The sequence below is a fragment of the Salvelinus namaycush genome, chromosome 28 (assembly GCF_016432855.1).
Source record: "Salvelinus namaycush isolate Seneca chromosome 28, SaNama_1.0, whole genome shotgun sequence".
In the NCBI taxonomy this organism is placed as follows: domain Eukaryota; kingdom Metazoa; phylum Chordata; class Actinopteri; order Salmoniformes; family Salmonidae; genus Salvelinus; species Salvelinus namaycush.
Window position 1 is genome coordinate 42,720,877 of NC_052334.1, and position 16,606 is coordinate 42,737,482.

Sequence of the window (16,606 nt, forward strand, 5' to 3'; positions counted from 1 at the left end):
GGAACATTGCCTTAACATTTTTATTGCGCTGTAGCACGGAACTTCAGCGCTATGGAGCGAATCGAGCCCTTATACAGCTGAATTCAAACATCCATTGCAGGATTTTACACAGTAGCAGATAAATATTGTTTTTGTCCATGTGGCAAATGCAAAAAAACAGCGACGAGACTCTTTCCCAGTTGAATAGGGACATCCTATAAATATTGTTACAGAGGCCTTTAATTGTTCAGAGTAAATTGGCACACTTAGATATTTCTTGGGAAAGTCATGCATCTCGTAAACTCGCATATTTTTCATGGAGTTAGAAGTAGCTGTGTAGTTTTCAGTATAAAACAGTGTGCCAGGGCAGTTGAATCAACAAATAAAAGGGAATAAACAATGTTATTACAGGACTGATGGAATCTGGCCTCCAATGAGAACGGTTGGGCCCCATTTTGTAATCGAACAAAAAGTGTAGCCCCCCCCAGACATCTCTCTTCTCATTAGATATACAGTGCATTCGGAAAGTATTCAGTCCCCTTGAGCTTTTCCACATTTTGTTATTCTAAAATGTATTAAATAAATCATTTTCCTCATCAATCTACACACAATACCCCATAATGACAAAGCAAAAACAGTTTTTAAATTTTTTTGGCAAATTTATTAGAGAAAAAAACAATACCTTATTTACATCAGTATTCAGACCCTTTGCTATGATAGTCAAAATTGAGCTCAGGTGCATCCTTTTCCATTGATCATCTTTGAGATGTTTCTACAACTTGAATGGAGTCCACCTGCAGTAAATTAAAATGACTGGACATGATTTGGAAAGGCACACACCTGTCTATATAAGGTTCCACAGTTGACAATGCATGTCAGAGCAAAAACTAAGCCATGAGGTCGAAGGAATTATCCGTAAGAGCTACAAAACAGGATTGTGTCGAGGCAGAGATCTGGGGATGGGTACCAAAACATTTCTGCAGCATTGAAGGTTCCCAAGAACACAGTGGCCTCCATCATTCAAAAATGGAAGAAGTTTGGAACCACCAAGACTCTTCCTAGAGTTGGCTGCCAGGCAAAACTGAGCAATCGGGGGAGAAGGGCCTTGGTCAGGGAGGTGACCAAGAACCCGATGGTCATTCTGACAGAGCTCCAGAGTTCCTTTATGGAGATGGAAGAAACTTCCATAATCCCAAAACATCTCTGCAGCACTCCATAAATCAGGCCTTTATGGTAGAGAGGCCAGATGGAAAACACTCCTCAGTAAATTGCACATGACAGCCCGCTTGGAGTTTGCCAAAAAGGCACCTAAAGGACGCTGACCATGAAAAAACAAGATTCTCTGGTCTGATGAAACCAAGATTGATCACGTCTGGAGGAAAACTGGCACCATCCCTACGGTGAAGCATGGTGGTGGCAGCATCATGCTGTGGGAATGTTTTTCAGTGGTAGTGACTGGGAGACTAGTCAGGATCGAAGGAAAGATGAACAGAGCAAAGCAGAGAGATCCTTGATGAAAACCTGCTCCAGAGCGCTTAGGACCTCCGACTAGGGCGAAGGTTCACCTTCCAAAAGGCCAACGACCCTAAACACACAGCCAAGAAAATGTAGGAGTGGCTTCGGGACAAGTCTGTCCTTGAGTGGCCCAGCCAGAGCCTGGACTTAACCCGATTGAACATCACTGGAGACCTGAAAATAGCTGTGCAGCGACGCTCCCCATCCAACCTGACAGAGCTTGAGAGGATCTGCAGAGAAGAATGGGAGAAACTCTCCAAATACAGGTGTGCTAAGCTTGTAGCATCATACCCAAGTAGACTCGAGGCTGTAATCGCTGCCAAAGGTGCTTCAACAAAGTACTGAGTAAAGGGTCTGAATACTTATGTAGATGTGATATTACAATTTTACATTTTTTTGCAAAAATAGAACAAGGCTGTAATGTAACAAAATGTGGAAAAAGTCAAGGGGTCTGAATACTTTCCCGAATGCACTGCAAACAGGGATGGAACGTTTGCTAAGTAATTCAGGCGTTTGCTAATAGACAGTCCGCCCACATGGGAGGTTTGGAACAGAGGCATCCAAAAGACAGAGAGAAACTAATGGTGAAATTAGAATAGAATCTTTATTCATTTTACAAATACCATTTTTACACTACGTGCCACTATTCCACACTGAAACCCTTTCACTACACACACAAATTATTCCAAATGTACACAAGGGACATGAGCAGAAATAAAAACAAAACCGTCTGCTGCGCACACACACAATGCAACCAATGACTTTCAAGTGCATTTTAACTCGGGCTTTCCGATAATGTATCGTCTAAGAAGACATTATAGAACCCAACCGTACTAAGTAACAGTGTTACAGAATTGACTGTGAAGGCGATGACTGTTACACAACTGGCTCTTATGGCAAAGACGGTTTTCAGAAATGCCACAACAATGACCGTAGCAGACCTGACTGTTACGACAATGACTGTTACAGAAATAACAGAACTGACTGCAGATAAGAGATGAGAGCAGTTGAATTAGCATTCATACCACCTAGCCTCTTTAATCTCCAAACCTCAGGCAACCATGATTCGTCCTGCCAACACATTTCAATTGCATAGGGCCCAACCAGACCGATCAATGGTACATCGCATTCAGCATCTGGGCTACTGTTGCGTTCTACCTGTTTTAATTGGGTGGCGCATGGAGCTTTTGTTAAATAAGGTCTCTTTTTTTCTCCACAGATAAAATCAATAGCTTGTTGCCTGCTGACTTGTCAAGACTGTAATCTTTATCGGTATATCACTTTGGAATGCGCTTCACGTAAACCAGCTTTCACAAAGCATTTTGTATTTTGTCATAAGGACGACATAATAGACGTCATTAGCAGTCGTGCCGATGGAAATTATGTTTAGACAAATCTTATGTCACACAGCCAGTGGGGTGTCCAATCTGACCAAAAGTAGGTAGCATACATCAATAGGCCTATGAGTGTCACGTCAGTGTAGGACCATATTTGTATAAATTGGCATCACTTGACGGCACTATACCAGTACTCAAGTGGTGCCATAGCATTAATGGCTGAATTCCAAATCAACCCCTAGCCCATATCCTTTATGCACTCCTGTAGATCTGAAACAGATTGATAGGTATAAGCAATATTTCTACCCAGCCAATCAGAAGGCAAGGTGAAGCTATTACCATATTGCTTCCACCCATCCAATCCGCTCAGATCCACAGCAGTGCCTAGGGTGTAGGAGCTGATGGTCAATTAGCAATTCAGCATAAGTTGGCAGTGACTGCAAATTCAGTGTTGGCCAAACACAGTGCACATTCTCGCTCATTTAGGACAGTCAGCAGTGAACCTAGATAACACTGCATTATCATTACAAACAGCCTTATCCATTTACTACAAAGTGCTCAAATCCGGGGATATTTTAGTACCTCTGTACCAGGACATTGTCTTGCATTAAGGTGCTTAGCTGCGTTGCTGACCAGGTTACCTTTGATATCAGTTAAAATCTCTACATACAGTGAGGGAGCTTAGGGAAGAATGGAAGTATTAATTTACTGTATCTGATTTGTACATATCTTCCATCAATCAAGTGCATTTCCATCAATTCAATCATATCACACAGTATAATTTTAAGTATAAATATTTCTGAAAATTATTTTCTTTCACCCTACCAAACCAATCTGACAATCAAAGCTTATGTTGCCTCATACCTACAGTATGTTCAATAGCATGACAACTCAATTTGAAATGTAATATCTGGTTTTCTAGTGTCCATTAATGGTCAACGGGTAGAGTAGACAGGTAAAACAAAAAGTAAACAGGTAAAACAAAACAGGTAAATCAGCAAGTAAATAGGACAAACTAGCTGATGTGTAGTTAAAATGTAGGCTGACCACACCACCTTAACACACATCTTAAAATAAAACATTTCTTAAATGTATATAATAATAACTAATTAGGTAGTGTTGTTTTTGGGGGACATTTCAAGGAGCAAATGAAACAAACACAAAACCCAAGAAAAAACGAACAAAGCAAAATCGCTAAACCCCCCCCCCAAAAAAATTAAAAACAACATACAGAAACTTTTCTCTGATATGCTCGCTCTACTGCTTTCCCACCTAACCCAACCCCCTGGGTCCTAGTGTCCTCAGCTGTTCTCGTCCACGAGCCGGGCACCATTAATGCCGCGGTAGGTGACACGGCTGGGCCTCACCAGCACGCCGTAGTCCGGGCGGCACGTGAAGTAGCGGCGGCCGCCCACCTGGCCATCATTCTTGCCCTTGGCGGTGCGCAGCTCCAGGCCTAGCCACAGGCCTGGGGCGAAGTCAGCCTGGCCCACGTAGCGGATCAGAGCCATCTCGTTCGCGCTGCTCAGCAGCACTTGCATGCCCAGGTGGAGGCGCACTGAGGCGTCCGAGCCAGAGGAGGTGGTGGCAGTGGTTCCTCCGGAGCTTCCTGTGCCGCCTGTTCCCGGACCACAGCCACCACTCAGGGTGCTCCAGCGCCGACGGTGGGAGTTGGAACGTGACCTGAGGGGAGAGGGAGAGAAAAAGAGTGAGCTCATGGGCTCCTGAGTTCTTCTGCAAAAAAAGATGGAATTAGAGTTGAATAAATGTAGATAAAATATTTAAAACATTTGCAAGGACTTCTAGAGCATACTAACCTCAACATTAAAACCTTGATTTTGGACAAAAATACCTGAATGGACTATTACTACCAAGGGCAATCATGAAAAACTTCTAACAAACCAAAACCTGCAGAAGAAACACAGCGGAACCTGAAAACATCATCCAACACAAAACAGAGTGAGTAATATTCAGTCTGAAGCTACTTCTGAAGCCAAAAAGTAAAATACAATCTCTAGGTGTTTTTGTTATACAGTTGAAGTCAGAAGTTTACATACACCTGAGCCAAATACATTTAAACTCAGTTTTTCACAATTCCTGACATTTAATCCAAGTAAAAATTCCATGTCTTAGTCAGGTAGGATCATCACTTTATTTTAAGGATGTTAAATGTCAGAATAATAGTAGAGATAATGATTTATTTCAGCTTTTATTGCTTTCATCACATTCCCAGTGGGTCAGAAGTTTACATACACTCAATTAGTATTTGGTAGCATTGCCTTTAAATTGTTTAACTTGGGTGAAATGTTTTGGGTAGCCTTCCACAAGCATCCCACAATAGGTTGGGTGAATTTTGGCCCATACCTCCTGACAGAACTTGTGTAATTGAGTCAGGTTTTTAGGCCTCCTTTCTCGAACACGCTTTTTCAGTTCTGCCCACACATTTTCTATAGGATTGAGGTCAGGGCTTTGTGATAGCCACTCCAATACCTTGACTTTGTTTTCCTTAAGTCTCTTTGCCACAACATTGGAAGTATGCTTGGGGTCATTGTCCATTTGTATGACCCATTTGCGACCAAGCTTTAACTTCCTGACTGATGTCTTGCTTCAATATATCCACAGAATTTCCATCCTCATGATGCCATCTGTTTTGTGAAGTGCACTAGTCTCTCATGCCGCAAAGGACCCCCACAACATGATGCTGCCACCCCCGTGCTTCGCGGTTGGGATGGTGTTCTTCGGCTTGCAAGCATACCCTTTTATCCTCCAAACATAACAATGGTCATTATGGCCAAACAGTTCTATTTCATCAGACCAGTGGACATTTCTCCAAAAAGTACGATCTTTGTCCCCATGTGCAGTTGCAAACCATAGTCTGGCTTTTTTATGGCGGTTTTGGAGCAGTGGCTTCTTCCCTGCTGAGCGGCCTTTCAGGTTATGTCGATATAGGACTCGTTTTACTGTGGACATAGATACTTTTGTACCCGTTTCCTCCAGCATCTTCACAAGGTCCTTTGCTGTTGTTCTGGGATTGATTTGCACTTTTCACACCAAAGTACATTCATCTCAAGGAGACAGAACGCGTCTCCTTCCTGAGCGGTATGACGGCTGTGTGGTCCCATGGTATTTATACCTATATTTATTCATTTTCCCTTTTGTACTTAACTATTTGTGACCCATTTCAGAAAATTAGGCGTATGTCACAAGTCACGACTTCACAGGAGCGCCGTTTGAACGTTAAAAAAATGCGGGTTGCAAAGTGCGCTTTTGGGCAGACATGCCTTCTCGAACATGTGAACTTAATGTGCCTTAATAACAAACGTATGCCATCTGTAAATACGAATAAAGTTGTTAAATTACGAGCCTAGTTTGTTTAGCCAAAGAATAGTCAGGAACCTTCCTGCTAGCTGAGATAAGGAGAGGGCAATGCCGAGAGATTTCAGATTGGTCTGTGGTGCAGCATCTTGTGTCTATAAAATGAGCTGCTCGTTATGAGTACATAATCCTTTCGGTACATAATTCTTTCTTTTAAAGATATAACGTTAACCATGGAGAACTGAAAGTATGTTGCACTAACAACAAAGGTTAGAGGGAAAAAGTTGTGATGGACTAATTTCTGGAGGATGATAGTGTCATGCTGACATTGTAGTCTTCTGATGACAGTGATGGATGGGGAAGAAACGGCGAGTACACCTGAGTATGACCCATTTTCTCAGAATGCCATTTCGCATTGCCATTTGGCTGTACCGTTTACACCGTCTGTAGAGACCCATCCACTTAGCAATATTTTGCTATGTGTGGTTGTAACATACCACAACAATATCATGTGACCGTATCAAGTGTCCACCCCATAAATATATGGCGCATGGCCTTAACTTATGTATGGAATACTATGTGATACTACTGGGTTGTATATACTACTAAGTGTGTGTGTAACAGTATATAAAGTACTGGTGTGAAGGCATTTGGGCAGTGGTGTAAAGTACTTAAGTAGTATTTTACGTATTTTTACTTCAGTATTTTTGGGGGGTATCTGTACATTAACATTTATATTTTTTGGGTACTTTTACTTCACTACATTAAGAAAGAAAATGTACTTTTTACTCCATACATGTTCCTTACATTTTGACAGGAAAATTGTCCAATTCACACACTTATCAAGAGAAAATCCCTGGTCATCCCTACTGGATCTGATCTGGCAGACTCATTAAACACAAACGCTTCGTTTGTAAATTGTGTTGGAGTGTGCCCCTGGCTATCCGTCAATAAAAAGGAAAAAAAACTTGTGCCGTATGGTTTAATATAAGGAATTCCACCACTGGATGTGGCTGGGGGTTATAGCATTTCTTTCACATGACGCATCAATTTAAAGTGTCTGGGTAAGCGTCAAATATTTTTTATCTGGACACTTTCTGTTTTACCTGGAATGGGTGTAGACAAAGGAGAGCTCTCCAATAAGTACCAAAACATTCAAAGGCTCTTTTCTCAAAAGTCAGTTTACAAGTCGATCAACTTTCAAAAGCAGAATTACTTTCCCATTGTTTCTCAAAAATGCAGTGTATGATACACAATTTTGTAGCTGTGAGGCTCTACTTTTATCCAATGTAAAAATAAAATAAAATCTGATTTTGCTACATAAGACCGATTTCAGCCGGTCAGTCACATTTCCACATCATTACAACACTGTATATAGACATAATATGACATTTGAAATGTCTTTATTGTTTTGGAACTTTTGTGAGTGTAATGTTTACTGTTGACTGTTTTTATTTCTTTTCTTTTATTTGACCTTTTTCACTTGCTTTGGCAATGTAAACATGTTTCCCATGCCAATAAAGCCCCTTAAATTGAAATTGGATTAAGAATGAGATGGATGAATGGGGTTAGAGGTGGAGAGAGAGAGGGACAGAAGGGTGAGTGTGGAGGGAGAGAGGCAGAGTAAGGTAGCAGAGAGGGAGAGAGTAAGGCAGCAAGCAAGGAGTAAAAGGGTAGAGAAAGAGGGTGAAATAGTGCAGAGTGAGAAAGATATGAGTAGAAATCAGGGGATGGAGAAAGGAGAGTAAAAATAGTGAAAGGAGGGCGTAATGAGAAAGTGAGACAATGGACGGGGAAGAATGTAGAGAGTGGCAAAGGGAGGAATGGAAGTAAAGGAATGGGAGGGGTGAGAGAAAGATGTAAAACGAGAGAGGGAGAGGAACGTGAAGGAGAGGGATGGATCTTAGATTGCTTTCATACTCATTATAACCCTGCTATCGAGCATTGGCATTTCCCCAAAACTATAATTTTTGCTGACCATTTTACCTCCGGTGGTGGGGGGATTAGGGAGAAAGCTGAAAATGGTCAGGGAGGAGAAATGCAGACAAGTGGAATGTGGAGGAGAGTGCTTAATGGCCACCTGTTGACGGGACTCTTCTGGCTCTGCTCCTTCTGGGCAGCGATGGCCGTCGACGTGCTGAAGCTGCGTCTGATTCCTGAATGAATGACAGACACGTGTGTGAATACACATAGACAGATTCACAAATATGTAGTACACATACACACACTAACATAAACAAATACAAAGAAGGACACACACACGCACACAGTGAAGGGTACCGAAATAATTGTGACATGAAGACAACTGCATTTTCCATCATTGAAATGTTATCATCGTTAATTAAGTCTATTCAGCGTTTGCAAGAATAAATGAAAAAATAAGGAAAAACCAAGGCCAAAAACTCACTGGCAAAAGGACGGTTGAGACGTGAGGAGGACAGCTCTGAAAGACAATCCATAGAGCCATGGATCCTGTGGAAAAATGTTAAATAAAATTAAAAAACATTTACAATAAAGCCTAAGTCTAAGACACACAATCGTTGAAGCCCTTACTGAGTTCCGGAAACAGCAGCCTTCTTCAATAACACCCTACAAAATCGGCAGCTCTTTCTCTTACAGTACAAGGTTGGGGTCAATTCCATTTCAACTCCAGCATATTCACTACACAGGGAATGAATTGAAAGTCACTAAAAGAATAGGGCAGGAAAAAAGTCGTAATTTCAAATAATGGGCTATTTCTCCAATTAAACCATTGATTATCCATTCATTTCCGGAATGGAATGAGTCGAGATTGAATTGACCCAGAACCGCTCACCCGCCATCCATCAACTCTCGAATAGACACAAAATCAAATACAAATTGTGGTATCCCAGCACAAGGTGCCTGTCCAACTTGGTGGATGTGTTTGCCGCTGTGTGTCAGTGATAATAGGTGGAGCTTTGAAAACCATTACCACATAGGCAGGCGAAGTGGAGAATTCAGCAAAAAACGGCCTTATCTTGTTTGGAAAGGAGAAAAGGAGAGGGGGGAGTGACAGAAAGCAGAAAAAATGTGAAGAAAAAAGTAACGCCTCACTGTTTGTTATCTAATGGGTCCTGATAGCTGCTGACAGGAAGAGAAAGACAGCAAGAAAGAGGGGCTGTTCTGGCTCTCGGTGATGGAGAGAATGCGAGAGGAAGATCTCTATTAGCCCAAACCTCGATTTAGCAGAGCGTCCCGCTTGCCCCGCAGGTTAATTAGAAAAAAAGAGGGGAAGAATGAGAAAAGGAGTCCAGTCCTTTCAGAAAACACTCCCCTCATCACACAGTAAAAGTAGGGTAAGAAAAAAGAGAAAGATGATTGCAGGTGTGGAGCTGGGAGAGGAAAAAACATTGAAGGGGGTAGATGGAGAGAAGGAACGAGATTTTTTTTTTTAAGTCACCAAATGGATCAACTTAAAAAAAACAAAAAAACTCATGAATTCCATCTCAACATCTACAACAAATAAGACTTACTTGCCCCTTTTCTTGACTCCTATTCCTTGATAGGTTTGCTAGTAAATATGTATGTATAGTGCCGTCTACCTTTAAAAGAGACTTCAATCAAATGAATCAACTTCCTTGACTCTGTGTCCAGGAAAACCTCCACATAATGTTTAAATGAGTGGAATGGGATGATGTCTTGCATGAAAAAACATGTTTACATTACCAAGTACATTAATGGGGTAAACCTACTCTAAGAGTATGTATTAGGCTGATTGAGAGAAGGTTTGAATCCTAATCAACCCATCCAATGTGAGTACATCTGTTGTTGAAGAACAGTAGATCAATAAACTACAGTATTCTAGTAGTAGTCAAGCTGCCTATGCTGAAAAGCCTTGTTAGTACATAGGTCAAATTAGCTTTAGAATTTCCTGGATTTTTTTTTTTTTTTACTTCAGACAAAAGATATTGATATTTTTTGTATTAATAGCACAAGTCTTGCCACCAAACATTATTACTATGCATTATAACTAGTTGAAATTGCATAAAACATGACTGTCAATGGTTGGTTTTCAAAATGGTACAGCTCTTTAAGAGTTTATGCTACAGACACTAGACCACTGTTAAAAGGTCTTACAATTACATAATGATTTAAATTAGCACACATTTGCATAACATGAATACATTTACCACAGTACCTAACTTCCCCCATGAATTGTTTTCAGAATATAGTCAAGGTAAATGTGAATGCCTCGCGTGCCTTGCTTTTATAAAACGGTTACCAACATATTAAATAACTATAAATTAAACTCAAAACTTTATTTTGATAAGTAAATTCATACAACTTAATTATTCCACCAAAATATATAATCTGGCGAAAATTCTGGTTGTTAGTTCTTTTGGTCATGTTGCTACAGACTCGACTCAGTCGTTAATTCTTTTTGCACAGTTGCTATAAACAAGTTGGTTGTTTAGCAACAAAACTGACATGTGTGCAACTATGTGGCAAAACAGACCGGGTTGCCTTAAACTGTTGACAACATGTAAACTATATTTAGTCTCAAAATATTGAAAACAAATACATTTGCACAATGAGCACACAAGCCTAACATCACCATGCGCAATGCCAAGCGTCGGCCGGAGTGGTGTAAAGCACGTCGCCGTTGGACTCTGAAGCAGTGGAAATGCGTTCTCTGGAGTGATGAATCACGCTTCACCATCAGGCAGTGCAACGGACAGATCTGGGTTTGACAGATGCAAGGAGAACACTACCTGCCCCAATACATAGTGCCAACTGTAAAATTTGGTGGAGGAGGAATAATGATCTAGGGCTGTTTTTCATGGTTCGGGCTAGGCCCCTTAGTTCCAGTGAAGGGAAATCTTAGCGCTATAGCAAACAATGACATTCTAGATGATCTGTGCTTCCAACTTTGTGGCAACAGTTTGGGGTAGGACCTTTCCTATATCAGCATGACAATGTCCCCGTGCACAAAGCGAGGTCCATACAGAAATGGTTTGTGGAAGGACTGAACAGGCCTGCACACAGCCCGGACCTCAACCCCATCAAACACATTTGGGATGAATTGGAACTCCGACTGTGAACCAGGCCTGATCGCCCAAAATCAGTGTCCGACCTCACTAATGGTCTTGTGGCTGAATGGAAGCAAGTCCCCGCAGCAATGTTCCAACATCTAGTGCAAAGCCTTCCCAGAAGAGTGGAGGCTGTAAGCAGCAAAAGGGATACCAACTCCATATTAATGCCCATCATTTTGGAATTAGATGTTCGACGAGCAGATGTTCACATACGTTTGGTCACGTAGTGTATATGATCGTTCAGAACCATAACGCACACCTTCCGGCCACATCGATGTGCGCGCATAATCTTTGGGACATTTTCAGCCAACTCATTCTAAACAAAATGGTTGCTAAGCAGGCTGGATAACATTCTTGTCACTTGCTAGCTAGATAGCCAACTTCAGCTAACTAGGTCAGGTTAAACATTGAAACTGGAATGAAAGAATACTAGCATTTTAGTTTGTTTTATCTTTTTTTCTATTGGCATTTACTTGGGCACCTAAAGACCCCCAGACCATGAGAAACAAGATTATCTGGTCTGATGAAACCAAGATTGAACTCTTTGAGCTGAATGCCAAGTGTCACGTCTGGAGGAAACCTGAAACCATCCCTACGGTGAAGCATGGTGGTGGCAGCGTCATGCTGTGGGGATGTTTTTCAGTGGCAGGGACTGGGAAATTAGTCAGGATCGAGGGAAAGATGAATGAAACAAAGTACAGAGATCCTTGATGAAAACCTGCTCCAGGGTATTCGGGACCTCAGACTGGAGCGAAGGTTCACCTTCCAACAGGACAATGACCCTAAGCACACAGCCAAGCCAATGTAGGAGTGGCTTCGGGACAAGTCTCTGAATGTCCTTCAGTGGCCCAGCCAGAGCCCGAACCCAATCGAACATCTCTGGAGAGACGTGAAAATAGCCTTGCAGCGACACTCCCCATCCAACCTAACAGAGCTTGAGAGGATCTGCAGAGAAAAATGGGAGAAACTCCCCAAATACAGGTGTGCCATGCTTGTCGTGTCCTACCAAAAAGACTCAAGGCTGTAATCGCTGCCAAAGGTGCTTCAACAAAGTACTGAGTAAAGGGTCTGAATACTTATGTAAATGTGATAGTTCCATATTTCTTTTATACATTTGCAAATATTTAAAAAAAACTTTTTTCTTTGTCATTATGGGGTATTGTGTGCAAATTGAGGGGATAAAAAAAAAATCAAGTTTAGAATAAGGCTGTAACATAACAAAATCTGGAAAAAGTCCAGGGGTCTGAACACTTTCCGAATGCACTGTATGTAGGTGGGTGTGTGTAATAATGTGTACATCTCCCGCCAATGCGACACTCCCAGGTACGAGGAAGGCTACACCTGCAGTCAGACTGTTACTATGAGGGTGTATGTGGATGTACACATTCTTTATCTGATCTCTCACTGATCATTTCTGTTATGTCCTGATCCCCCCCATCTCTCCTCCTTTCCTCCCCGTCTCCTCTCCCCCAGTGTGAAGGCTGTGTATAATGAGCCCGACAACCCTCATGGCTATCAATGATCAGGACAAACTGCGCTGGTGGTAGAACACCCAGACCGGGCATGCCCACTGACTAGCCGCATTTACAGCTGCAACACACACACAGGCTAATGGAAGTTAATGGGGCCTAATGGAGTGTACTGTAATATGTGATGATAGAGACTTCCGCCCCTTTGTTATTGTCAGAATTAGTCTAATGTAGTGAACAGTGTTACAAGCTAATGTATCAGACTGTATAACAGTAGTGTATGGTCCAACAATGTGACCATTATTAGAGACTGCTGGAGGGTAATATACTGGACCGGTCTGCCTTCTTGTTCAATGCAGTCGAATGAAACCTCAGGAATTGGCATCAGAAAAGAAAAGCAAAACATGGAAGAACGAGGTGTACAGCAAGGCACAATAGAGGTAAGCATGTCTCCATCTATCTTTATTACCTCACACTACAGTAAAACTATCTCCGTGATGCTAAAGGCCTTTGCGGACTGTATATCGGATTCAGACTTCTACAATTATCACGTCACACTGCGCCATGTATGATTTTGTTTAGTTCTGTCGTCACATTCTGCAATTGGATTGCGAGGCTACGTCAGCCAGCATAGGCTACGTCAACTGCAGCAATGTATTTGATCTGCGCTTGTGCCAGAAGTGCAAGCCTTTCTCTCTATGCTTATATACAAGTGAAGTGAGTTCGGGAAAAACTAAAAGTAGGCCTATGCATCGAAGAAATTGTTTTCACATACCGACGTTATATGTCCGAACTCAGAATCAAACTATTATATTCATCTGACTATTCACAATAATCATATTATTGTGTGCATACTCAGTGCCGCCAGTGTTCCTATCGGTCAGTCACTGGGATCGGCTCGTAACACCAGCCACACTACACAATAAAAAGGCAAAACAATTCTGACACTGCCAGAACTTTGTCGGAGTCGACCATGTAGTGGTACTTAAAAATCGGCAGACCTTGAAGCCCCCTCCAGCTGCGCAGAGGTCATTACAATACAGTACCCCCTGGATTCATCTCTATTTTGAACTGATATGCAGCCAGGACACTTCAATTGTAAATCACCTAAAAATATATATATATTATTGCTTTAATTGAATTGAATTTATTGTGGGTAACAGACTGACATTTGAAGTCAGACGTTTAAATGTATTTGGCTAAGGTGAAAGTAAACACAGTTTTTCACAATTCGTGACATTTAATCCTAGTAAAGATTCCCTGTGTTAGGTCAGTTAGGATCACCACTATTTTAAGAATGTGAAATGTCAGAATAATAGTAGAGAGAATGATTTATTTCAGCCTTTATTTCTTTCATCACATTCCCAGTGGGTCAGAAGTTTACATACACTCAATTAGTAATTGGTAGCATTGCCTTTAAATTGTTTAACTTGGGTCTAACGTGTCGGGTAGCCTTCCACAAGCCTCCCACAAAACGGTGGGTGAATTCTGTCCCATTCCTCCTGACAGAGCTGGTGTATTTGTCACATACACATGGTTAGCAGATGTTAATGCGAGTGTAGCGAAATGCTTGTGCTTCTAGTTCCGACAATGCAGTAATAACCAAAGAGTAATCTAACAATTCCACAACTACTACCTTATACACACAAGTGTAAAGGGATAAAGAATATGTACATAAAGATATATGAATGAGTGATGGTACAGAACGGCATAGTAATGGTGTAACTGAGTCAGGTTTGTAGGCCTCCTTGCTCGCACACACTTTTCCAGTTCTGCCCACAAACTCTGTAGGATTGAGGTCAGGGCTTTGTGATGGCCACTCCAATACTTTGAAAGTATGCTTGGGGTCATTGTCCATTTAGAAGACCCATTTGCGACCAAGCTTTAACTTCCTGAAGGATGTCTTGAGATGTTGCTTCAATATATCCACATAATTTTACTTCCTCATGAGGCCATCTATTTTGTGAAGTGCACCAGTCCCTCCTGCAGCAAAGGACCCCCACAACATGTTGCTACCATCCCCGTGCTTCACGGTTGGGATGGTGTTCTTTGGCTTGCAAGCCTCTCCCTTTTTCCTCCAAACATAATGATGGTCATTATGGCCAAGCAGTTTGTTTCATCAGACCAGAGGACATTTCTCCAAAAAGTCCGATCTTTGTCCCCATGTGCAGTTGCAAACCGTAGTCTGGCTTTTGTTATGGCGGTTTTGGAGCAGTGGCTTCTTCCTTGCTGAGCGGCCTTTCAGGTTATGTCGATATAGGACTTGTTTTGCTGTGGATACAGATACTTCTGTACCTGTTTCCTCCAGCATCTTCACAAGGTATTTTGCTGTTGTTCTGGGATTGATTTGCACTTTTCACACCAAAGTACGTTCATCTCTAGGAGACAGAATGTGTCTCCTTCCTGAGTGGTATGATGGCTGCGTGGTCCCATGGTGTTTATACGTGCGTACTATTGTTTGTACAGATAAACGTGGTACCTTCAGGTGCTTGTGGAGGTCTAGTTTTTTTTTTCTTCTGATGTCTTGGCTGATTTCTTTTGATTTTCCCATGATGTCCAGCAAAGAGGCACTGAGTTTGAAGGTAGGCCTTGAAATACATCCACAGGTACACCTGTAATTGACTCAAATGATGTGAATTTGCCTATCAGAAGCTTCTAAAGCCATTACATAATTTTCTGGGATTTTCCAAGCTGTTTAAAGGCACAGTCAAATTAGTGTATGTAAACTTCTGACCCACTGGAATTGTGATAGTGAATTATAAGTGAAATAATCTGTCTGTAAACAATTGTTGGAAAAATGACTTGTGTCATGCACAACGTAGATGTCCTAACCGACTTGTCAAAACTATAGATTGTTAACAAGAAATTTGTGGAGTGGTTAAAAACCGAGTTTTAATGACTCCAACCTAAGTGTATGTAAACTTCCGACTTCAACTGTACAACAAAATGTACAATGTGGACCCAGAGGATATCACTTGAAAGTATTTAATCACATTTGATCACATCAGAAGATAACCTCCTCGCAATCTCCAAAATACAACAGCCACAAGACAACTTTGTTTGGTTGTTGTAAAGGACCATGCACCGAAACTGAAGAGATATAGCTAGCTAACGACCTCCTTTTCCACGTGGAAAAAAACGTCAGACAGAGACTAGCTAGCTAGCTGGAATTTTCTATAAGGAATCTGTCTCCCAAAAAAAGCTTCTCCCAAGTGGGTGTGACACCTACTCCCGTTGCCTGCTGCATTGCCGCTTGGATTCCACCTGGCGATCTGTTTACCATCTGCCCTTGCCTGTCTCCCCCTGTCTGGTACAGGTACTCCTGCCACACTGCCCCCTCTCTCGCGAGGTTTCGCTCGCCTCCAGTACACACGCACTGTTGGGGCGAGTGGCTCTGGACTTACAATGGCTGAACTTGCTTGTTTACGCAACCGTGGGACAGACTGTTTGTTCCCACACTCGGGACTCTAACTCTGTATTGGTTACACGGACTCTTGGCCTCTCATCCTATTCTAACCACCTCTCGCCAGCTTTGTATTCATGTTACCTGATGAAATTGCTGTACAATATGATCTTGTTGCCATCTAATGCACATTCAAATGTCATAAATCAACACTGCAGAGCTCTCCTTGTCCTTTGTCATGCCCTGATTGTAATACTGCTGATGATATCTGGAAATGTGCATGCACACCCTGGCCCATCTACTGTTGCTAGCCACAATTCTGACACAATTCTGAATCTGCTCTTGTAAAAGCCTGGGTTCTCTGCACATTAATAACTTCTTAAGGCTTTCAGGAACAAATATACACAGGCAGTTAAGAAAGCTAAGGCTAGCTTTTTCAAGCAGAAATTTGCATCCTGTAGCACAAACTCAAAAAAGTTCTGGGCACTGTAAAGTCAATGGAGAATAAGAGCTGGCCCATGTATCTTGGAAGGA

The 16,606-nt window shown here is 41.9% G+C and overlaps 1 protein-coding gene across 3 annotated transcripts in view; it reads right to left on the bottom strand.

Moving 5' to 3' along the window:
* Nucleotides 1–2,079: 2,079 nt before the first annotated feature.
* The window catches only part of LOC120023150 (CAP-Gly domain-containing linker protein 4-like), a 94,123-nt gene continuing 79,596 nt past the window's right edge, over nucleotides 2,080–16,606 (bottom strand). Inside the window, exons 13-15 of one of the 3 annotated variants that reach the window (XM_038967146.1) lie at nucleotides 8,554–8,618; nucleotides 8,227–8,302; nucleotides 2,080–4,514 (exon numbers count right to left, since the gene is read on the bottom strand). In XM_038967146.1, the coding sequence (XP_038823074.1) occupies nucleotides 4,133–4,514; nucleotides 8,227–8,302; nucleotides 8,554–8,618 (523 nt within the window). In that variant the 3' untranslated portion in view covers nucleotides 2,080–4,132. Of the gene's footprint in view, nucleotides 4,515–8,124; nucleotides 8,303–8,553; nucleotides 8,619–16,606 lie in introns of all 3 variants that reach the window. The other 2 variants (XM_038967148.1, XM_038967147.1) reach the window with 2 other exon arrangements.